Here is a 24,740-nt window from a genome sequence, read left to right as displayed (position 1 = left end):
ATTTATAATAATTGATTTCTCTTTCAATAATATGAATCCTGAAGTATTCGTTTATTTTTTAAAATTTTGCATTGATTTTAATGTAACATGAATTCAAAGTACTTTAAATGAAATAGCACCATATTTCCTTCACATTTCCGGGAAGTCGGCAAGCAAAGATAAAAATGTTTATTTATAAGCCTTTCCTTTTTTTAAATATAAATAAGTATTTGTTCGTAAAAAAGCTTAATTTTGACTCTTGATCAAGTGTTTTTTTGACTTCCTCTTTTTCTGCATATATAAATGTTCTTGGCTGATATGATAGATGATTTAGTGAAGCTGCAGATGAATAGAAGAGAAATTAGGTTCACGGAATATATTCAAAGAGTACGTTTTTGTATTTACTTTTGTAATCTTTCTTACTTAAATTCATTTAAAAAGAAGAATGCAATATTTATTCATGACAGTCTACTTTATTAATATATTTTTTACACTATTCCGTTTGTCTTTAATGACTGTTTTATAATTTATTTAGGAATGTTTTAATTTTATAATTTGATTACGCCAGTTTAAAAAAAATTACTTAATTTATGTACTTGTTTTTAAATATATATTAGACATGCATGTAAAAAACTGTAACATATCCCCCAATCGACAAGATCAAACTGAAAATCTGTTGAGGGTCTTGTGGCTAAGTTTTCTTAAATTTGAAGTATAAAAAAAGTGATTTACCTTCGTCTGTTAACATGAAAAACAATACAAAATGCTCACTAGGAATTTCTAAAATGACGAATCCCCAACATTCTCTCAACTTTAGAACTCCATCTTCTTAATGTGAAAGTTTTTGTCTTTCTCCTTCTCTCGTGCACATGGAAGCATCTTGTGTGAGAACTGAGTGAAAATGGTATTCCACACAATTTCCGACTTTTCCAATTTATACGTTTTATTCGTGAATAAAGTAAAAAATGTACAGTGCACAAAAACATATTTTTTTTTCAAATGAATCTGAAAGTATTCCAGCCTCTGATACAATTTCAAACACATCAGCTGGATTTACCTTCATCAGTAACGCTCAAAGCCGAATATTTGAAAGCGAAGGATGTATAAGAACCGAAACAGATAAAGCTATATGACCAAAAAGATCCGGAAAAAAAAGCCAAATCCAACTAAGGTCATTTTTTCCTGAGGGAGTTGAAACCTTAGTTTCTTTGTACTTTATAATTTTAAAATTTATAAACGGACAATCTTAGACAGGTTTGTTATAAATTATGTCAGTACCAAAAAAACTGGCTAATGAGCTGATGACACCCTCGGGGACTGACAGTCCACCGGCAGAGGTATCGACCAAGCAACATCCAAGATAAGCAACATAAGGTAAACAAATTATCACCTATATATAAGCGACATGGGTAGTTTTTATATCAGTTGTAGAATATGCACTTAAAATATTTACCTTTATTGGAAATGGACATCGGTCGACACAATTTAGCTAGCGGGTACGCTTTTGCTTCATAGATACATTGTACATATATATCCTTAGGCATATTTTATACACATATGTGGATAACTGATTTTGGATAATTAATAACGTTGATATGTACTAAGTATAAAAGTTCACTAATTTTCAATAAATGTAATATTTCTAAATTAGTTCAGGTAGAGGTAAGTCTTATGTTAATCATTTATTTATGAACCGTTCAACCAATTATTTTTAAATTCTAATATGTTTTTACTGAAGACAAAATTGAGGTAAAGTTTAATATCGACGAATTTCACTTTCGCCGTCCTTGATAGACTGGAAATTTGCACTGAATGTGTTTTTTGTGCAATTACTTATAAAACATTCAACAAATGATTTTCAAATTTCAATATTTCGTTGATGGTGATAAAATGGAGGTCAAATTTAAATATTGACTTTTTTTTAAATTTACCGTTCAAGACATATGATCCTTGGTATATAGGAAAATAGGCACAGAACGTGAAAGGACAAATAAGTCTGAAAGCGCCATACCTAATAGTACATCAATTAATTCGTACTACATGTAGCTGCCCTCTTTATTTCAATTGTAGTCACTTGCAAAATACAAAAAAAAAAAACATTTTGCTTTACCCTTTATTGACTTGACTGTTGTTTACGTACAGAAGTTAGTTAAAATATCTGACCATTTGAACAGTTTGATTTGATTTAACAAGTTGCAATTGGTGCAGGATTTTGAATGAACTGCAATATAAAGAAATATCTAGTCTTATTATCAAGTCACAGTGAAATGAATTCATAAAAATTATAGACAGAATACATATAACCAATGTCTCGTGAAACATTAGAATTTAAGATAGATTATAATTCACCTATTACTTTGACTTTTCAGATGATGAGGACTATAAGTTTGTTTTTACTATTTCTAACTATTGATGGAGGATTCGGTTGTTCCTGTTTTCCAAGTCATTCACAGACGGCATTTTGTGGAAGTGAAGTTGGTGAGTTTGCTGCCGAAACGTTTGTTCAATGGTTCTTTCTTAAATTCAAAAGCTTTTATTGTTTGTTCATTTGAAGTCTAAAGATTCATTTTTATGCCCCACCTACGATAGTAGAGGGGCATTATGTTTTTCGGTCTTTCCGTTCGTTCGTTCGTCCGTCTGTCCCGCTTCAGGTTAAAGTTTTTGGTCAAGGTAGTTTTTGATGAAGTTGAAGTCCAATCAACTTGAATCTTAGTACACATGTTCCCCATGATATGATCTTTCTACTTTTAATGCCAAATTAGAGTTTCGACCCCAATTTCACGGTCCACTGAACATAGAACATGATAGTGTGAGTGGGGCAGAATCCGTGTATTATGGACACATTCTTGTTAATGTTGCTTTATGATGTCAGTATGCAGGTTCCATTTCAATTTCCGAAAATTCAATAACAATTGACATATGTCTTTCAATATGTTATTATTGTTCGTTTCCAATTACTGTTTGCAGCTGTTTTTATAAAAATAACGTTGCATGTGGTATAATTTTCAATGACTTAACTATCATCCATACAACAAGAAATAGTGTAAACAACTACGTGTCACTGTGTGACCTTTAATGATGAGCATTGCCGTATGGTAACTATCAAATATCCGTGGGGAGCACAAGGGGAATAAATTCAAAAGGCTGGCGTTGTCTAAGTTAACAACATTTTACGAAAAAAGATTATGACAGACAACAGTCAACAACAACCACTGGACTACATAGAGAGTGAGCGCTGAACATTTCCCAAACGTGAGACGATAGTATAATCACAACTTTGGAAAAACCTCAACTTGAAAAGGCATTGAATAGATCTGCCCACATTAAAAAAAAATCAAGTAACAAATTATAAAAGACACAAAACACCAATCTAAGAGAACTGACAGATTTCTAAAAATAGTTCAAAGCAACTATCAAATAATAAGCAGACCATGGTTGGCCACACAAAAATAAAAAAAAATAAAAAAAAAAAAACTTTTTTCCAGTTACAGTTAACCCTTTCCTGCCCTTCATTCAGGTTTCGCTCATTTTTGAAGGACCGACGTATTTTACAATTGTAATTTTTTCTCTCATCCTGAATATGCATTAATTATATGCAAACAACAATTAATCATTCAGTTGTTTGTGAATTACTTCCAGATCAATCAACATTTTCCATGGCTTTCATAAACTGGGATCATTCACCGATACATTATTAGTGGTACCATATCCATTGTTTTTGCAGTTGTTGTTGTTTTAAATTTTATTGGAACACGCTTTTGAATAGTACAGACGTTCATGTATTTACATTTTCCTCGGAATATTTGAGAGACTGTAAGTGGGAAACTGTACAAAATAAAATATGTTTGCTACTTTTATACAGCGGTATGATCAATTTCCCCTTAATTTATTTTTACATCAGGTCCATTTTGAAAAAAAAAGTCTTTTAATCTTAAGTTTACAACATTTCACATTGCCACAACTTGATTTGTGTACTTCGAAAATCTAATAGCAAAATGGTTGATTTCTAAACACATGACCAACTTAGAAATCCCTTTAAGATATACAATGTATATTTACATGGTACTTGTTAGTACATATTTGATTTTGTTTAGTTATCAGAGGCAAAGCAATCAGCAGAAATTCATCACCACAGAAAGATCATTTGAAGAACCCTCTGATAAACAACGGTGCATTTCCGAAATTACTGCGAATGTATGGCGACGTCGTCTATGAAATTGAAGTTATTGAGATTTTTAAGGTTAGTGTAAAGTGTAGTTTTTTGTAACGAAATTAGTTTTATTGTTTACATAATTATGTCATGAAAATCCGTATGGTCAACACATAAGCCTTTGTTTAGTAAATAATAATAATGGCATATTTAGAATTGCTGTTGTATTATGGGAACGTTACTCTTTTTATTATTCCCAGTGGCGCAGATGAGACTTTGCAGCGAATGTACCAGCCTAAGGGCAGTTAAATTAATTTGGGATCGGCTTGTGGAGCTGTATTCAAATCGTTGCTAAATAAATCTAAAGATCATATTATCATTTCACCTTATCCAATGATTTAAAATGTCCTTCCTGGTGCTTAGTACATTTTAAAAAGTGTTATTTTCATTTTATTTCACCATGGATTTGATTTCGTATTAAGAACATGAAGAAGTAAAACTGCGAGCTCGTTGTAAACTAACCTGTGAACGATCCTTTGATTATGTGAAAGTATGACAAATATAAATAAGAAGATGTGGTATGAGTGCCAATGAGACAACTATCCATCCAAGTCACAATGTGTAAAAAGTAAACAATTATAGGTCAAAGTACGGCCTTCAACACGGAGCCTTGGCTCACACCAAACAGCAAGCTACAAAGTCCATATTTTTATTGTAGAAATATTGGAACATATTAAATAAAATACGATTCGAGCTGCGCTATGTCCTGATGTATTTAGTTGACACATATTATGGAATTGTTCATATCTAAATAGGGATGGGGTAGTTATTTATTTTTGTAAGCGCAAATTCCCCAATTCAACTGTCCTGATTTAAAATCACTCTAACAGATCTTCAGTAACTTTAAGTAAAACAAAACCAGTCTTTTACCTTACTCTTACAGGAACATGTTTCAAAATAAGCCACTAGTTCACACACGAAACTGCCTTAATAGAACATCCAAAACAAATATTTAAAACGGAATAAATATTCGTAGTTTCACTGAGAGGAAACAGGATAATTGTCCTTTTACCACACGATTTACACTTTATTAAAGTTTATTTTAATGTGTTTTGATATGCGCAAAGGTATTTACTGTAAATTCAGAAATTATTGCGAGGTTTTTATTTATGTGAATAATGCGACTGCGCGAGTGTTCCAACTATAAGAACTCGCATTCTGATGTCTGATACATTTGTTTTGTATGAAGTTTTCCCGCCTGAAATCGTAATAATTAACATTGCATTTTTGTTCAGTTTCAAAAATCGCAAGAATAAATACACGCAATAGTTTCTGTATTTACATTATAAATCAAATTGGTAATATATTTAATTTATTGCTTCCATGATTTAATTTTCATATGTATACATTCCCCCTTTTGACATTACTACACTTGATTTATTATGTACCACAGCTTCCATCAGAAACAGATATAAAAGTAGGTGATACTGTCCAGGCTGTTACGGGAGCCAACGGGGCAATGTGTGGTGGTTATCTGGCATTAAATACTGACATTTTGATAACAGGTATTACTATTTGTCATATTTTTATGTTTATACAAAAATGAGAAAATGTGGTATGATTGCAAATAAGAAAACTCTCCATCAGAGTCCACGGAAGAATTTTTCCGGATTGATCATTTATTTTTATCTGTTGCTGCGCATGCTTATGTGTTTCAAAGTTTTCGTTTTCATCCTGTCTTGTTCAAAGTTAATTTATTTTCAGTTCTATCCAGGCGAAGAATTCATTTTCACAATCCCCCTGCCTCACCCCACCCCCTTACCAAGCCTGTCATTTCTTTGATTGACAAGAGATTGAAAGAGAAAAATGAATAGAAGGCAATCAAAATCATAAGGTGAGGATAACATTCAACATCATTATCTAAATAAAAAAAACATTAAAAGAGAAGAAAAACAAAAAAATAAGGTTGTTTTAATAAAATTTTAATAAAAAGACCTAGTTGGCACAAATACAATGAAGCAGTAATAACAAAAAACGTAAAAATTGTAATTTCAGGTCGACAAAATGGAAAAAGTAAGCTTAAGTTTGGTTTATGTAATTTCCAAGCAGCGTTCAGCTCTCTAACAAATGTTCAACTGGAAGGTATCCGAGGACTGTATGATTGCAGGTGTCAAGTAAGTTTAAATACTTGTATTTAAAGATGGCTTTATCATACTTAATGATAAATTGTAAATTTTTACAAACATCTGCTTTCATAGATTTGCAGTCGTCGTAGAGCTTGTCGTCAGGACAAAGACAATCGTCTATAACTGAAATTAGTATCAATGGTAACTCTAGATGCCTCACCTGGATCTGTTTTGCGCTTTTGGGTTGCTATCTTAATGACGTATACCCAAATACAATAATTTCTTTTATTTTTATCGAAATTAAATAACCAATGGCGGAGAATTAGAAGAATAAAATAGGGGAAAAAAGTTGTATCAAGAGAAAAAGAGAAACCACAAAATAAGAAGTGTATTTGTTTTATTTGTAGATTTACCCCTGGCAAACTGATGCCACCAAGAAAATTGACACATGTTATGTGGATGAATTTCCAGGTTATGATACTACATGCCTCGAGCAATACGGGCGATGTAGTCAAGAGGAATCAGGTGAATGCAAGTGGAATGTTGAGCAGAATAACAGCTGTTTAAATCCGAGAAGAAACTAATTTAAAAAAAGTAGTTAAATCCAAACTTGAAAACTAGAACCGAAAGTCTTGTCTGTTATGATGGGAAAAGTACATCAATAAAAACAAAATGAAACTTACAAGACTGATTTCTTCTGTGCTGTGGACAGTTTAATTATAAACTAAAATTAACTGTGCCTTTAAACATCTGCAGATTTTTTTGCGGGGAGGGAGGGGGGGGGGGGGGTAATTTTTTTCCAAAATCTACACTCTTTACATAACTGGCATCTATACGTTTGTAGTCGGAAATAATAATGGAACGATAGAATAAGACATATTACTTTTAACTGGATTTTTTAGTTGGAGCATTGTTGCAATTGGTAACGATAACTACTGTCTAAACTCACTACTTTGTGGTTGCCTTGCGTTCAGTAGTAATCAAATTCCTGACGAGAACACGTTAGCAATAAAGCAATTGTTTTGTAGGATTTGTATAGACACATTATTCTACTGCAAACTGAAAAAATTATGAACGGTGTGCAGATTGGGTAATAAATTAAGCATTAGATCACTTATTGATCTCTCCAAAGAACCGTTCCTTGACCTCGTAACATGCAAACAACGTTGTGACTTTTCCCCAGAATTGAAGTCCCATATACGACGAGAAACGATTATATACATCCCGCACACGGGGGGGGGGGGGGGGGGGGGTGTCTCTTCCTATATGAAGGTATATACATATGTGCCGCTGGAATGGGTCCTTTTTTTGATACGTCAAATATATCAATGGGGTGCAATTTTACCGAGGAAATATATCAATAGGCAGTATTAGTATTTAGTATGACGTCCATTTTCACTGAACTAGTACTGTGGATTCATTTATTTTCGTGGGTACCAATTTTCGTGGATTCAGGAAAACTTACATGTTCGTTGATATTTAATTTCGTGGTTCACCTGTACCCACGAAATCCACGAAAATTGGTATCCAACGAATAATAATGAATCCACAGTATATATATTTGTTTAGGGGCCAGCTGAAGGACGCCTCCGGGTGCGGGAGTTTCTCGCTGCATTGAAGACCCATTGGTGGCCTTCGGCTGTTGTCTGCTCTATGGTCGAGTTGTTGTCTCTTTGACACATTCCCCATTTCCATTCTCAATTTTAGTAATTGACTTGTTATTGTTTGAAAAGTTCAATATTTCATATAAAGTAAAGTATATTATATATATGTATAGGTAGGGATTTCACAATTATTCAATATATGAATGGGGGGTGTTTTTTTAAATCCAAGATGCACAACTGTACCCAAAATCCAATGTTGAGACCCCCCCCCCCCCTTGATCCCGCACAACTAAGTGTCGTCTAAGAAACCCCTTCTTCAATCCCTCATTAAGAAGCGTCTAAACGAAAAGAAGTAGTAAAGCTAATCATACCATTATGGCCAATGTTTTCTTTCCTATTCTTTTGTGTTTTCTTTTTCTGAACGTATTTATGGAATTTGCTTTATTTAAACTAGTTAAAATACGGGATAGTTGGTTAGACACAAGCTAAACAAAACCGTTTAGATTACGTTCGAATATAAAAAAAAGAGCGATGTGTGCATTTATATCTTGTGTATATAAAGATTTATACATATACAATGTATCTTTGGAAACTCAAGAGAAATCTTATCTTTTATCTTTGCCAAAGTTTTACAAAACATGTTATAACTATCAATTTATCAGTGTGTATCCAACACTGTCTTGGATTAAGACAGGCATAGTTATTGATCAACATCAACGAGGCAAAAAATATTCCTAGAATCAATTAAAACAAATCGACCTTCGGATCTTTTTATCTCATCTAAATATGGAATATAGTTGGAAAGCATAGCAGGCTGTTTATATAACGTCCAGTGACAACTAGTTCATGGATAATCAGGAAAGACGTTACTGTAATATGAATCTGTGTGTGTTCTACACAGCCAAGCCGTACAAAAATATAACCGTGCTAGTTACTTTTCAAAGAAACAATCCACAGACAGATATGTCACCCTATACAAACATATTATTTTTAATCCGATCAGTCTGACTTCTTACTATAACATGACGCATACCTTTGCAACAAACCAATATACATTTTATGTCTTTGGTGTGACCCTGTTGGGGAAATCGAATCCATGACCTCCATCACTCGCGGCTACCATACGACAACGAAGGCGACCACAGAACGACGACACTAACGATGTGGCAGCTTTTAGTAAAGCAAGACATAGATACAGATCCTATTAAAGGGAGGATTCCTTTAAATCGTTACTTTTGATATGTAGGAAGCTGTTAGGGTCGGTTTGATATTTGAATTGTATAAATGAAGACCATCGAAGACATCTAAACATGGTCAATATAGTCTGTCCTATTTTCTAAATGTCAGTTAAGCCGGCATGAAGTTAGATCATATGTAGATAAAGAAATGGTTCTGTCAGAAAATGTTCAAAATCGACAAAAACTAAAATGTAAGATAACCTATAGGGGTAGTTAAATTACCTCCTTTATAACTATCGTTAACTTACAAACTGATTTTGCTGTAAATAAACCTGGTTCGGATGGGAGGCAAGATACTGACGATAAATGCGCGTTAATAAATAAAGCGGCATTTACAAAATTTACAGTATACCGCTAACAGTGTTGACTAGTAATGTTAGGGAGAAAATCGTAACATAGACATAGAGCAATAGTTTGTTTTAGGGCTGGAGGTAGACATTTTATCCAGTAATGAACCCTTTTTCCCTTTCAAAAAATGTAGATATCAAATTATTTTACAGAAATGTTGGCTGAGAGTGCGACCTATGCCATCAAGTATTACAATCTTAAGGTTGCTACATATTAGTCTTTTTGTAGTCTTCAAATAATTTTTGAACAGATATTTATCATCAATGTGTATCTATCCTTTATTTCAAATATGTTTTATTGTTCATAAACTCTACAAATGAATGAGACACACGTTTTCATACTTAGAACTTTTACTTCGACCTTTTTATCAATTTGAATCCCTTTTTTGATACATGTAGAACAAAACAATTTAAAGATATTTTACACAACCATCATTATTAAAACATAAGCTAACATTCACAAACTAGTTATTTTCAAAGTGTGCAAACTTTATTCTTAGTATAACTTACTTAAGAGTTCGTAATGAAGTTTAAACAATCAAATTTTCGAATATCACTTACAAAGTTTCAATATATTTACTGTATGTACTATCAACTACATGATGTCTTCGTCAGATTTATTCGTCTAGAAATAAGATGTGGTATGATGGCAACAGAGACACCTTCCACCAGAGACAGAAAGATGTAGAAATTAACATATATAGGTCACAGTACAACCTTCGACAGTGAGCAAAACCCACACCGCATAGCCAGTTATGAAAGCCCCGAAATGACAAAGCAAAACCCAAAACCAACTGTTTGTTTGTATATTTATATATTTACACAGTTTTGGCTGTTGGATCCACATTGCTGTCACGCTAACCAATTATGTCTTTTTAGGGTGCTTTCATTCTTCATTTACTTAATAGATGTTAAGTATAAATGATATCATAACGGAATTAATCTCAATTAACATTTGTTTCACATCGTTAGCAGAGTCGTTCTTCTTTTAGATTATTAAGCCAGCAACCCATTTCTATTAGTGTCTATATATTCAAGCATCTTTACTCACAGATGTGTAAGCATTGGTTCTTTCTCAATTTTACTCGATGTTTTTGTAACCCAAATTCTGTTTTAAAGAAAGTATTAATCAAATTGTATATTGTATCCTCTATTCATGATCTTATAACCATGTACAATTAGATGTTTAACAATAGTGTCAATTGTTCAGGCTTTGCTCTATGGATACTGTGAATTCCAAAATGAAAATATAAGTCACACAACCAATTAACCCACTCACGTTTTGAACTATGTAATTGTAGCCGTACTTTGCACAGGCACAGTGACTTGTCTCAGAAAAAAAATTCCTATATACCTTAATATAACATTAAGGTATATAGGAATTTGTTTTCTGAGACAAGTGCCTGTGGTACTTTGACTGAAAATAATTCTATTGATGGTGTTGTCTAATTTAAACTAGCAAAAAAGTATTAACAAATATACCGAGCTTCAATTTGAAAGTAAATTACAAAAAAAAAGGGGAGAAGTTTATAAAACCTGACAAATTCAACCGCTCGACTATATCAACCAACGGAACGGAACGAATGGAAAACAAGTCATATTCCTGACTTGGTAAATACATTTTCTGCTAGCTTAACCTCCATCTTGAATTTACGTGAATAAAACTTTTTTAAATGAGAAATACATTTGAGCCATTTAGAGTCCAAAATACTTGTGCATGAACTTGCATTACAATTTAAGGGTAGATATGCTAAATAGTATGTTAATTAGGATTTTCATAAAACCGACGCGGTATGTTTAGAAGTAGGGAAGTTCCGGAATATCACGTTTGACTACAAGATTTTAACCATTGGTTGAAAATTGGCGTTTAGAAAGTTGAAAACATGTGAACGTTTTTCATGAAGTTAAATGGAATGTTAAATATTTAGAGAGCAGTGAAAATTGACAAATTTGGTTGAATATGTAGGAATTTTAAATTGGTGGAGTGACACCTTACAACCAGATTTCACCGTTTAATTTCCTAATTTAGATTCTTGTTTTATGCGAACGTAAAAACAGATTAGAAAAGATTGAATTGTATATTTGCACAGAAAAAATAATGTCTTACATATAGAAAACTATTTTTTTGAATTAAAATAAATGCGATTGCTATAGTTTTGTTGTATAGTTGTTTACATTTATATATTTTAAAGTGAAAGCGGGATTCGAACCCTTGCTTTTATGACATCGTGGCAACACCGCCTGCACTGTGTCCAGCGCCCTAGACCACTCGACCACCTAGGCTATATAAAAATATAGCTTTCGGTGGTCGATGTAATGCCTTTCCTCGTCGACTTTATCTAAGGTTGTAACAAAGTACTTGATGTATAGTGGCAAGTGTACCTTTCAGATCAGCTATTTTGTCTGTCGTAAAGGATGATAAATATATATTATGGTGTTACATTTGTAGCCCTGTATAACCACGTGTTATCCGATGGAGAATATCTGTCACAAAGTTGTCACATGTTTAGACGTGTTTACATATTTTTATTTACATATACATGTATATACATTCATAACATCTAAAATGAAATATTTATAGTGGTCAATCCATGTTGAATCTAACATAATATTTTGTACAACAATAAAATCTTTGGAACTTGAAATCGATTGAACTTTGTATGTTGTACATGTTCAATGTATGACCAAGTTGTTTAGGTTTTTAATAATAAGGAAATCTGCGACAACGTCCCATTTTAAATCAAATTGTAGTTGTTTTACGCGAATTTGAGCTTTTTTACTCTTCTGTCTTATGCAATAAGGAAACGATTTTGAAAAGAACGTAGTGTGCAATCTCACAAATAACTCACAGCACCATATACATGTTTATGATCTTACAATTTAAAAATTTGTTTTGTACAAGTAACACCAGTCCTGCAAATTTCATTTACAAGAAATCTAGAATTCGGGATACAACTTTAAATATATGGTTTTGACAATTGTCTTTATCTTAGCCTGCTTATTGACCTAATTTCTTGTAATTGGGTTGCTGGATTGCTAGCTAGTCCCTTGACTTTAGTGAAACGTGTTCTAATTTGAAAAGCTACTAAATTAGCTTAAATATATCCCAAGCCGATTCGCTCCTAGACGATTATTTACGTACTCAGAAGAAATTGAATATAAGGGAAATGATTTCATTTGCTACTCCGGTTCGGAGTAATTCGTGTCTATAATAGATAGATGTACATGTAAAACACACATATTTTGATTTTGAAATATTGAAAATGATACGAATCACTGAAACAAAAATGTACTGAAAGTAAATACTAATGGATAGGGATGATATGTGACCTCTTCCGAAACTTGGTCCACATGATCTATGGAATTTATGCGTCTAGCAAATACAATACATAATTACGCAAAAGTAAAAAAAAAACTGTTGGTAAAGATTTTTTTTGTGGCTAATGCTAATTTATCAGTTTTGTTGAAATGCAAGCTGTTACATATAATATTATATCTACGTCATTTAAGTTTTACAAATGCGCCATTAGGGAAGGGCTAGTTAACAGGTTTACGATATCTCCGGGCAATTACAGAGCACCAAACGTAGTGGCATTATGAACCGTAAGGTTATTTCATAGTGGAAATTAACCTACAGACCAATTTCGAATACACAGAATTGTTGACATTATAACGGTTACAATGCCTCCTGACACGGAATGTTTGATGAATGTAAAATTAAGATGATTAATATAGTCTCCATACACATATTGAACAGCTTGCATTGAAACAAGAACAAACATATGAAAATGTTTTAGGGTATTTGCCGTCGTTTGCATATAATAATTAACAAATTTCGCATGTCCATAATCTAACAAAAAGGAAATGTCTACTCTACATGCAATGAACTGGACAACATGTAACTCTATATATAAACAAAATGTTCAATAGCAGTGTAAGCTGTTCGCTTTTAGTCAAAAAAATAAAAGTAAGTATTTTAATATAATTTATTTTTAATTATTTATTTATTTTTTTGTAATTTTATTTTTGTTTTCGTTTTTCGTTTTTCGTTTTCCATTTTTTTTTTTTTTTTTTTTTTTATTTATAATCTTAAAAGTTTAGTATCACAAACCATGTCGGCATTTCATTTGAAAAAAAATCGAAGTTATATCATAAAGAATGTATGTTTTTTTAGTGTTTTTTCTATCAAAATATGAGGACCACTCGTTATCCAGAATATGTTTAAAATATTTGCCACTGAACGTTAAGCAAGCAACAAACCACCGGAAAAAAAGTTATTTGCTACTCGTGTTTTACTAACAGAGTGGCATGCATGAATCGTATGAACCATTTTATTTTTTATGTACACATTTATGTAAACGAGTCCTGTCGTAGCAAATTTTACGCTGTGATTTTGCCGGAGATTTTTCGAAGCGAACGTTTAATAACATTTACACGTATCTAGTCTTAAATTTACTAGTGCAATATGAATAATGATAATAATAATTTTCAAAATGATAAAAAGATACTGAACTTTGTTTTGTGTTTTTGTGTCCATTAATATACCTTTTAAACATTTCAACAGTAAATCTTTGAAACTATCATGATTATAGGGAAAATGAATAATGTGTGCAATCCATATTCATGAAGTTGATGGTCTGGTTTTTAAAAAAAATATTGTGCCCTTGGTTGATTTTTTTAATTTGATAAAAGTTCGAAAAAAGAGATAAAAAAAGATCATGAAAAACATAATGAAAGACAAAACAGATAAGAATTCGTAGCAGGTTCAGCATTTTGCACTTGGTATAAGAAACTGACTATCTACGACATTTATAGAATACCTTATCCAAGAATTCAAATACAGAAAAATATTCAACGAGTGACCAAACAAGGCATTAATTCACAAATGAGCATGAGTTTATCATCGGTCACGAATTGCATATTTTTCGATATATTTTTTAATTCTTGGATTAGTTATTCTTTTCATTACACTTACCACGGACTTATTAATTGAAATAGAGTAGAAAGTGAAAGGAACTATTTCAACGCATTCTCAATTCACTTTTTGGTAACGCCATAGACCACCATTGTTGCATGACGTCAGAGGAGTGAATTTATTGGTTTTTCTTGCACAGGGAAATCACGGTAATTCAACCCTTGTGTTAAATGTTCGTTATTGTTATATAAAAATAAGGGGATGTGGTATGATTGTCAATTAGACAACTATATATCCACCCTAGTAAGATGAAGTGGATGTAAGCAATTATAGGCAACCGTACGGCTTTCATCAATGAGAAAAACCCATACCGAATAGTCGACTATAAAATTCCCCGACATGAATTACGTTTGTATTTGTATTATTGTTTTCTCTTTACCCATTACAGAGAAAAGCGCTTTTTCTCTATTGATTTTGATATTTACACTTTGTGCTAGCTGTGAATAATAGATAAATGTATTGCTGTGTGTTTGATTTTACTACATTGGCTAGAGGTATAGGGGGAGGGTTGAGATCTCACAAAACATGTTTAACCCCGCCGCATTTTTGCGCCTGCTCAAAGTCAGGAGCCTCTTGCCTTTGTTAATCTTGTATAATTTTTAATTTTAGATCATTTATATGTTTTGGAGTTTAGTTTGACGTCCATTTTCATTGAACTAGTACACATTTTTGTTTAGGGGCCAGCTGAAGCCCGCCTCCGGGTGCGGGATTTTTCTCGCTGTATTGAAGACCCATTGGTGGCCTTCAGCTGTTTTCTGCTCGGTTGTTGTCTTTTTGACACATTCCCCATTTTCATTCTCAATTTTATTAGTCCAAGGTGCTAGTGACCTCATACGATATAAACGGGAATTGACCCCGTTTATGATCAACGAATACACATTTTCAATGGGCTTAGGTTGTATGCAGACTCTAACAAAACCACGAACTCAAATATCCACAAAAATTGGTACCCATATTAGTAGGGGAAAAAAACTAACTAGTTAAACCACGCTACGCTATATATACACATATAGATCAAGACAGAAACCTCATCTTATTCAGTGTTTGTCTTTAGTTATACCTATTGGTTTTGTCACTAAGGGACTGATGTTTTCTTGACAAAAAATCTTTTCATGTTGTATACATGTTACAAATAGTTATCACATTATGTCTAGGAGTTTTTCGGTTTTTGTGTTGTTGGGTTGCCATCACATTGACTACTTTAACCATACGCTTATGGTATTGGCCTGTTATCTATTTCTTGCATGAAGAGGTATTTCTCGTATCACATGCACTGCACGTAGTGTGATAAGAAAAAGTGATACGAAAACTGCGTCAATTTGATTGGCCTGTCCAGCATCATGAGACGACATTACGACATTTCCATTGGTTATTCGTTATGTCGTTGATGACTTTCAAAGGTTAATATTACAGACGCATATAAAACATGAAAAACGTTCCGTAGTAGGAAAACGTTCTGCAATGTTCACGTTTAAACCATAATATTTGATCTACCATTTCCGAAAACGTTTCAATACATACATTAACTATTTTATTTAAAAGTTCTAATGGAATAAATATTGCCATTATAAATTCCTGACCTGAAATAAGAAGAAAAAATCAATGATATTATTTTTTTCAGACACAGACGATGTGGTTTGTAACTCTTTTGTTGATGTTGTATCTAACGGAGAACGGATGTTTTGGTTGTTCATGTGGTCCCCAAGGGTCTCTGCAAGAGGCCTTTTGTAGAAGTAGTTTTGGTAAAGTTTTTCATTTGATTTACTGTATAAGCATTAACACTATATAGAAAATGTGAACTGATAAAATGGGTGATTGGGATTTTAGCATAGATTTCATTGGGTATCCGGAGTATACTTAAAAATGGTTGGTAATAAAAATATATTGTGGACAAAAAAAATGAAAGAAAGATTGTGAAATTACATGCTATATATATAACTTATGTCTTTTCATCTTGCAGTTAGTTCTTCAAAGAACGGAAGTGTTCTGTTTTATAAGGTTTTAAACATATATAAATATATATATATATAGCAGATTTTTATCAGCTATAGTTAGATGAGGCGATAAGGCGTCTGCGCAATGCTAGGCAGTGTTGTCGTAGAAGTGAGAAGTGAAAAGTACAGGTTACAGCCCCGCTCGGGGAGGAAGTAAAGAATCAGATCTACTCTAACAATGTTAGGTTGATTTTCTAGGCACTTTATATATATATGTCACAGACACAAGGGTTCTAACTTTGTTGGGCTAAATTTGAGACGAAATATATATATTTGGTGATAACCCTGTATAATCACGTGTTATCCGATGGAGAATGTCTGTAATAAAGTTGTCACATGTTTAGACGTTCTGATGTGGCGGCATGGTAATTAACATTATTGTCCTTTACAATAGACACAATAGCTGATCTGAAAGGTACACCATCTAGTTGCCACTATACATCATGTTCTGTGTTACTACCCTAGATAAAGTCGAAAGGCATTACATCGACCACCGAAAGCTTTATTTATATGTAGCCTAGGTGGTCGAGGGCACGGTGCAGGCCGTGTTGCCACGATGTCACAGACGCAAGGGTTCGAATTCCGCTGAGGAAGAACAAAAATTTGCTAACGCAAATTCGAAGATCTAACATTGTTGGTCTAAATTTGAGACGAATTATATATATATATATATATATATATATATATATATATATGGTGTTAGCCACGTTATCCGATGGACAAGGTCTGTCATAAAGTTGCCACATGTTTAGACGTGTATATATATATAATTTTTGAATTTACCAAGATAACATTGTAAACCTTTTAACAGATATTCTCTAGTTAATTGGTGCTGCAGTTATACTATACTTATATATATATCTGTAAAAAGGTATATATAAGTATACTATAACTGCAGCACCAATTAACTAGAGAATATCTGTAAAAAGGTTTACAATGTTATCCTGGTAAATTCAAAAATTACCACTAGTTTAATGGTTATAGTATTCATCTTCTGAATTAAACATAATTTTTTCCAGATAGCCATTTCAACATAATGACCAAATAATGTTATATTTAATATCTATTGTAAATAAGTGTTTGTCTTCTAGCCTTAGTTGAATACCCAGCTTTGACCTTGACATTCCGATATTTTGACTTAGCTCTACTTGATAAATATTGAAAGTAAGGTGAATAATAGTTGCAAAAGTATATGGATAAAATGGTGTGGCGTGTCATCCTTCAAATTCTTGTTCAACTCAGTTTTTGTTTCTATCTTCATGTTCCTTACATTGAATAAGCAAAAACGAGACTGCAGAAATGTCATGATAAGCATATAATTTGATGCTGTCTTATATTTGTTGGAAAAGAACAAAGGTTCAGTACAAACACACTGCCATATGCAAAATATATCCTTATGTCGATGTGTCACCGAACTAAATGGAAATAACACTTTATAAATTTTGTGCGTTCAAAGCATTTTCAGGAACATTACAATGCAATATTTGTTAAACGCAGATTTGTTTTGTCTTATCAGTTTAAATCATTAAAGGAGAAGGAAACCAAATCTAGATGTTAGTATATACAGATTCTATTACTCATTAAAAAGTAATAAAACACCTCTCCCCCATTAAAAGAATGGCAGAAGACCATTTATAATTTATCATTTGCAATCTAAATTTCCCACAGACAAGGCGACTTACGTGTGACGTCAAAACTTCTTTTCCGGTTCCATTCAATACTAACATAAACACAAATAACATTTTAACCAGGTAGACCTAAAAACACAATCAACTGAAAATCAAATTAATATGGGTTAGGTGATAGATGAAAGTCATAATGCCGTTGCCGAGTCAGCATAAAGTCATCAGTTGATCAAATTTTTATATCGGATGAATTACGCGATTGTGGAAATTTCTTTCGTTGCAGACATGTATGATCGTTCCTCCAAATTAAGACGATCATCAGTGCATCAAACAGATTGTCCAGTAAGAAAATCGTATTCTTTATTCTATTCCGTGTGCACTACTATCATATGCCATATAAAACAAAAGAAACGTGTATGCAAACCATTATTTGTATTTAACATAAATTCTGTTTGGGTGCCTTATTTTCTCCTTGAATATATTTTTCTCTGTATAAAATCAAGTTCATATTTGACATTTTCAAGATATTTCATTTAAAATTGAACAGATACTTGTATGTATTTAATTTATGTAATGATAAAATAATGATAACCAAAGAAGATATTTTTTACCGGATGTTCCTTTTCATTTGATTTCTGCCAAGTTTATCTTTTTGTTGCCTAATTAGATATTAAATCTTCCTCCTGAATTTAGTTATCAAAGGAAAAGCTGTGAAGGAGGAACTCGATCCACCTATTAAAGGCGATTTGTTCAGCAGCGACAACTCGTTTTGGGATACCAAGAGAATATATGACGTCAACGTCATAGAAGTATTTAAGGTTAGTTCAGAAAGGGCGTTCATGATACATAACTCGAATAATTCTGCACCCTCTAGCGGCATATAGCCTATTGAGGTCATTCAGGCTTTAATGTAGCAATCGGAGATTAATCGACGATCGACGGAAAACTACGACTGACATTATTCGGTTTAGTTGATACACAGTTAAAAATATATAATGTGCCATATTAATATGTTTTTGCGTTATGTGCTGGTTTTTTTCTTGTCATATTGAATTGTTTGTTTCCCGTGTTTTAGTCAAATTATAATATTACAGATTTATTTATATTTGCAATGAATTTAGATCGGTACTTTGTGTATTTAGTCTTTCATCTTATGTCAGTTGTTTTTTTTTTCCTGCCTAGTACCAATCTGATAAGTCAGATTATTTACAACTGATCAGGTTGTTAGTTTTTTGCCTGAATTTGACCTTTTATAGTTTATTATACTGTATCAGCACAGAAACACATTTACAATTTAGCCACAAAGTTATTTCGTACACTTCAAAAAGTTTGCTTTCCCGAAATTTTGAAGAAATAAAAATTGAAACACTTGTGCTTTTATTAAAAGCATAATAAAAAAGTATTATTTTTTATATATATATACTTTGACATAATTATATTTTATAATTTTTAATATTTTTTAAATATATTTAGTACACAGCATCGTCCTTTTTATCCTGTAATATTGGCCAATGGACGTTGCTAACCTCAACTACCAATTTTGTAAAAATCTTGAACTTCATTCAAATTATGTATTATTTTCAAGGCAGCTAAATTCAAGTGCAACATATACATTGAGCTGCAAAAGTTTCTTATCATCTACATCCGATTTCACCTGGATAGATGCACGCTTGATAAAGCTAGTTAGTCTAGCGAAATATTGCCTTTATTTTCATCATTTTGTAAATATTTTATACATTCTTATATTTACATACTAAATAGTGTGTTAAAATTACATTGTTAGGCAATCTATAATTTTATTTGTGTAATTGAATTAATCTCTGTACTGATTAATCCACACTCCCATAGATTTGTATGTCATGTGCTGCTATTTATAGGCACTTACTTTGAATAATTAAATTTACGTTTTTTTGTTGTTGTTGCAAAAGGCGCCTGAAAACGTTGAAGTGAAACCAGGAGATGTTATCCAGGCTGTGACTCGTGCTAGTGGTTCAATGTGCGGTGGATCTTTGCAGTTAGATACCGAACAAATAATTATAGGTTGTATATATTTATAGGTGCTTGTTTTGATATCAATTATATAATTTGCGCTATTATACACCTTTTATCACTATCCAGAAGCAATTTGCGTATATAAAATGTAATGGCGAATGAAAAGTGACAATTTGACTCTCATGTTATTTACTGTTTATATTTTTTTTACATTTATATGGATTGAAGATAAAATAATTTATGAATGAATTTTTATTTTTGAAATTAAATAACACTGCAAGAAAATTAAATCGCTTAAAATCTGTTTTTTGTTCATTTTTGACACAACTTAACAAATTATTATTAAAGACACTAGTGTTTCAACTCCCTCTGGCAAAGTTGACTTTAGATGAATTTGGCAATTCTTTAGGTCCCTTTTGTTCATACAATGTTGCCCTTTGCGTGTTTATGTCTTGTAAATCATTTGCTTTCAAATGTTTGAGTGTAAGCCTTCCTGACTAAGATAGATGCAGAAAAGCGCATTGGACACACGAAATAAATTGTGTAATTTTCAATATCTGACATAATAAGTGTTAAACTAGACTCAACTTCGCCATTATGGCTTTCTTACTGTTTTGGTTCGAGCACTTCTGAGGAGTCTTATGTAAACAAAACACTTATCTTACATATTATTATAGGCCTTGTATCTTTGGTCAGGCGTTTCAACGACTGGGTGAATGTTACTGCTGGTGGAATTTTCGCCCACCAAGGTGTCATAACCCCAGTAGTTATAATTTCTGTGCGGACATGTTAAATCATTGATGCTGTTTATTTCAATACATTTACTTTTCCCAAAATAATATATTGATTTCAACTGAAACACTAGGCGCAGATGGCCCCGGACAGTTGTGGCAAGACTTTTTGAGAACTTTTGGTTGTTTAACAGTGCTCTCCTACTGTTCAATTTACATAATATCTAAAACAAAAATTATTAGGGTGTCACTGATTAGCCACATGTAAACTAAACGGGCTGATGTCGTATTTAACTATAAGACAAGTATTTTGGACTAGATAAGTGTAACCTGGCGTATATATGAATTATACAATTTTTTCAATCGTTAAAATGTTTACTCCGGGCGAAACTACGAATACAATTATATTATACGCTATCTGGTTTTACATTAAAATGACATGCAGAAATTTTTGTTCGAAACCTATTTTGTTCATGACAATGTATATGGTGGTAAATGTATATTTTTCTCAATTGCTCAAATACATTCTGCCAAAGTTCAAATTTTACATGTTGTTTAAAACAGTTTTTATAGAAACAATTTTTTTCATGTTTCAGGCGGAGTTAATGGGGATGGTCAGTTAACGTTTAGTTTATGTACCCACAAGGAACGAAATGGGGTAACACCTTTACAGTTAGCAGGCTTGAGAGGAGAATACTCTTGCTAATAAATTAATGTTTAGCAAGTCGTAAGTAATAAACTAATTCGGCAAATATCGTTGTAAGATATAACAATTGAAAATTTCAAAAACAGTATTTTTTTAATTACTTACGAGGGGTTTTCGAATTTAAAAAAAAAAAAACACGTGTATTGATAATATTGATCTCAAATTCAATATGAATAATTACCTATGCAAACATACAAATTATGAATTGGCAGAGTTTAAACTTGATAAAATCCAAAGAATTTCTTAAGCAAATACTTTTATAGATTTTGACTTGGATGGAGAGTTGTCTCATTGGCACTCATACCACATCTTATTATATCTATATACATTTGATATAAGTGACCTTATAACTAACTGTAAAACTGATCTCCAATACAAATAACAGTCCAATTGAATTTATAATCTATCCGTTCTTGACAAGCGTATAGAACTTACTTCGTTGGTCGCAATTTTTATTCAAACAAGCAAATCATGATGCTGAAATAAAGTTCACTTTTTCAATGAGAATATTTATATAAGTGATGATAGGAATTTTCTTTACGAATTGTTTTTACTGATTAAAAATGTAAATAGTTCATCATTCTCTGTTTCAAAAAAGGTTTAATTATGTTATCACTTACACTATCCGGCGATTTTTGTTTTTTTTTTATCTACCAGTATGCTCAATTTTTATATATTTGTATAGTATTTGTTGCACTATAAGATTATATATATTCTTTGAATAAACTAATCTAAAATATAATATTTCTTATGATATTTACAGAAAGTACGTTCCAATTACAATGAACTAACGTGTCATCTATGTACATGTTTTGGATACAAAACTGGTTGTCAACTGACATGCAAAAGCTGTAATGAATAAGAAAATCAGAAATGTGAATGAGACGTAGACAAAAAGATAAATTTGTCTACATACCTGAAATTATATATAATTGTTAAATTTAAAAAAAAATATTGTATTTTGTTAGAAATAAAGAAAAAAATAAAGGAACATGTCTTACAACATAATTGATTTCTTGAGTTGCTTTTATTTTTCTTTGCAATTTGATTTTTAGTTCTCTAATCACTCCAGTGGTGTATATTTTTCATTTCAATATAAGAATAAGGAGATGCAGTATGATTGCCAATGATACAATAATTCGCCAAAGTTCAAATGACGTGGACGTAAGCAATTATAGGCAACCGTATGGCTTTCAACAATGAGAAAACCCTATACTGTATAGTCGACTTTAAAAGGCCCCGACATGAAAGATATGATACAATTCAATTGAGAAAACTTACGGCCAAATTATAACAAAACAATTTACAATCAACGACAACCACTGAACTACAGGCTCCCCTGGCTTGGAACAGACGCATAAAGAATGTGGTGGCGGGGTTAAACATGTTAGAAGGCGTCCCCTAAACTGTGACAGTGGGATAATAGTACAACATAAGAACAAACTATCAAAATATCAGCTGTAAAGGGCTTAACTTATCAGATCGATTATGAAGCAGAAAAAAACAGCTAACAAAAACAAGAAGTTGATGTGGACGGGCATTTATACATCCCTCACAACAACAAAAAAACGCAAAGTACAGATCTGAGAGTACTCGCAATTACTGACCGCTAGTTCAAAGCCAATAACAAACTAATAAAGAAAATAATGTATCTAAGACTGACATGTCAAATGAAATTAGCGTATAGACGCCATTAAAAGTCAAAGAAAAACATGACCTTGTGAAATGCCAAAATTTAGGTATTAACAGATTGTAGTAACGTGAAGGGGCATATGTGTATAACAATAACATTCAGTATGGTTATTATGTACTGATAACAAAATCAATATGTATACCAATAAAAACAATATTCAAAGATCTCATTACAGTGTTGAATTGGTACATTTTTGACTTAAAGTGGGCATTTATTCTCGATTTCCCCCTTTTTATACCGGGAGCGAGAGAGGAGCTCTTAGGTTCACTTTACGATATTGGTCTTTGATCAACTTTATTCTTGCAAGATGGAATTTTTGATACTTTCCAACTAACCATCTTTTTTCTGTCTTTTAACGAGGCCGCGATTGACCCACGTAGTGTATCTTACGTATTAGATTTAATCTTTCTGAATGTGCATGGGATATTTGCAACTGGACTTCAATTATAAAAAACCCTTATCAATCAGATCAATTCATCTACATATAGCTTTTTTTTCTATCTATGGTTGAAAATAATCCCAGTGGTTACCATACTGGTTTAATGCGAAAGTAAAAACAGATTTAAAAAGATTGAATTGTATATATGCACAGAAATATCTTACATATAGCAATTATTTTTTTAATTAAAATAACAGCTATTGTTTTAGATATATTATAGTTGTCGATGACGAGGATTTTTTTTAACGACCTTGACTACCCATGAGGGTCTTCCACGGTTGGTAAATTTAATATATTTCCTCTCAAATTAAAGCCACAAATTTAGATTTGCAAATTTTAGTTCTATGTATATACGCCTTAAATGTGCAAAACAACACCAATAGTACAAGACTACATTCAAGGAAACATAAAATATAAGTATCTATAAATATTTCGGACAACAGATATCCGTCATCAGTATGATTTTGATAATGTAAAATGAATTATATTAATCTATTTTGATTTAACCCAATAACTATCTTTACAGTTATACAATACAAAAAACCAAACAAATCTTGTTTAATTCCAAAATTTCAAAAATGACGTAATTTAAGTTATTACAACAGAGACTACATAGAAATGTATTCCTTATGAAAATAAAATTGAGAATGGAAATTGGGAATGTGTCAAAGAAACAACAACCTGACCAAAGAGCAGAAAACAGCCCAAGGTCACCAACTAATGAAAAAGCATTGACCAATTTGAGCTGGTATAATAATAAGATTTCAAATTTGACAAAGGTAACGTAATTACAACAGAGGCTGCGTATTTACTCATCCCAAATGAAAAGCAGTTCTATTTGAGCTGGTATAATTTTTAAATTTTGATTTAGACAAAGGTTAAATAAATACACCGTTGCTGTGTATTTATCTAACCCTAATTAATAGCACCCTGCGATTTAAACTGGTATAATTCTAAAATTTTAGAGTTAACAAAGATAAAAGAATAGTAATAGAGACTGGGTAATAATAGAACCCAAACGAAAAGCACTGCGCGAATTGGAATTACACCTTTTCATTGATCCCATTTGGTGTCAAAGTTTTTAATTTTCGTATCCAAAATCTTTCTAGAATGAGTCTATCCTCCGTATACCCAGCAAAGT

General features: G+C 32.2%; 1 protein-coding gene and 1 long non-coding RNA gene across 2 annotated transcripts; both read left to right on the top strand.

Annotated features, from left to right (window-relative positions):
- Positions 1-267: 267 nt before the first annotated feature.
- Positions 268-6,940, top strand: LOC127733089 (metalloproteinase inhibitor 2-like). Its single transcript, XM_052242381.1, has 6 exons — positions 268-366; positions 2,349-2,457; positions 4,074-4,219; positions 5,583-5,694; positions 6,185-6,303; positions 6,663-6,940. Exons 1-6 carry the CDS (start codon positions 283-285, stop codon positions 6,837-6,839), a joined length of 747 nt encoding a protein of 248 aa, XP_052098341.1. The 5' UTR covers positions 268-282; the 3' UTR covers positions 6,840-6,940.
- Positions 6,941-13,316: 6,376 nt separating this feature from the next.
- On the top strand, positions 13,317-22,479 carry LOC127733104 (uncharacterized). Its single transcript, XR_007996753.1, has 6 exons — positions 13,317-13,411; positions 16,041-16,161; positions 18,732-18,856; positions 19,967-20,078; positions 21,358-21,488; positions 22,231-22,479. It is a non-coding gene; the product is annotated as an uncharacterized LOC127733104 (long non-coding RNA).
- The last annotated feature ends 2,261 nt before the right edge of the window (positions 22,480-24,740 follow it).

This window comes from Mytilus californianus, unplaced genomic scaffold, assembly GCF_021869535.1.
Source record: "Mytilus californianus isolate M0D057914Y unplaced genomic scaffold, xbMytCali1.0.p SCAF_3, whole genome shotgun sequence".
Classification (NCBI taxonomy): Eukaryota; Metazoa; Mollusca; class Bivalvia; order Mytilida; family Mytilidae; genus Mytilus; species Mytilus californianus.
This window is presented reverse-complemented; position numbering and strand designations above follow the sequence as displayed.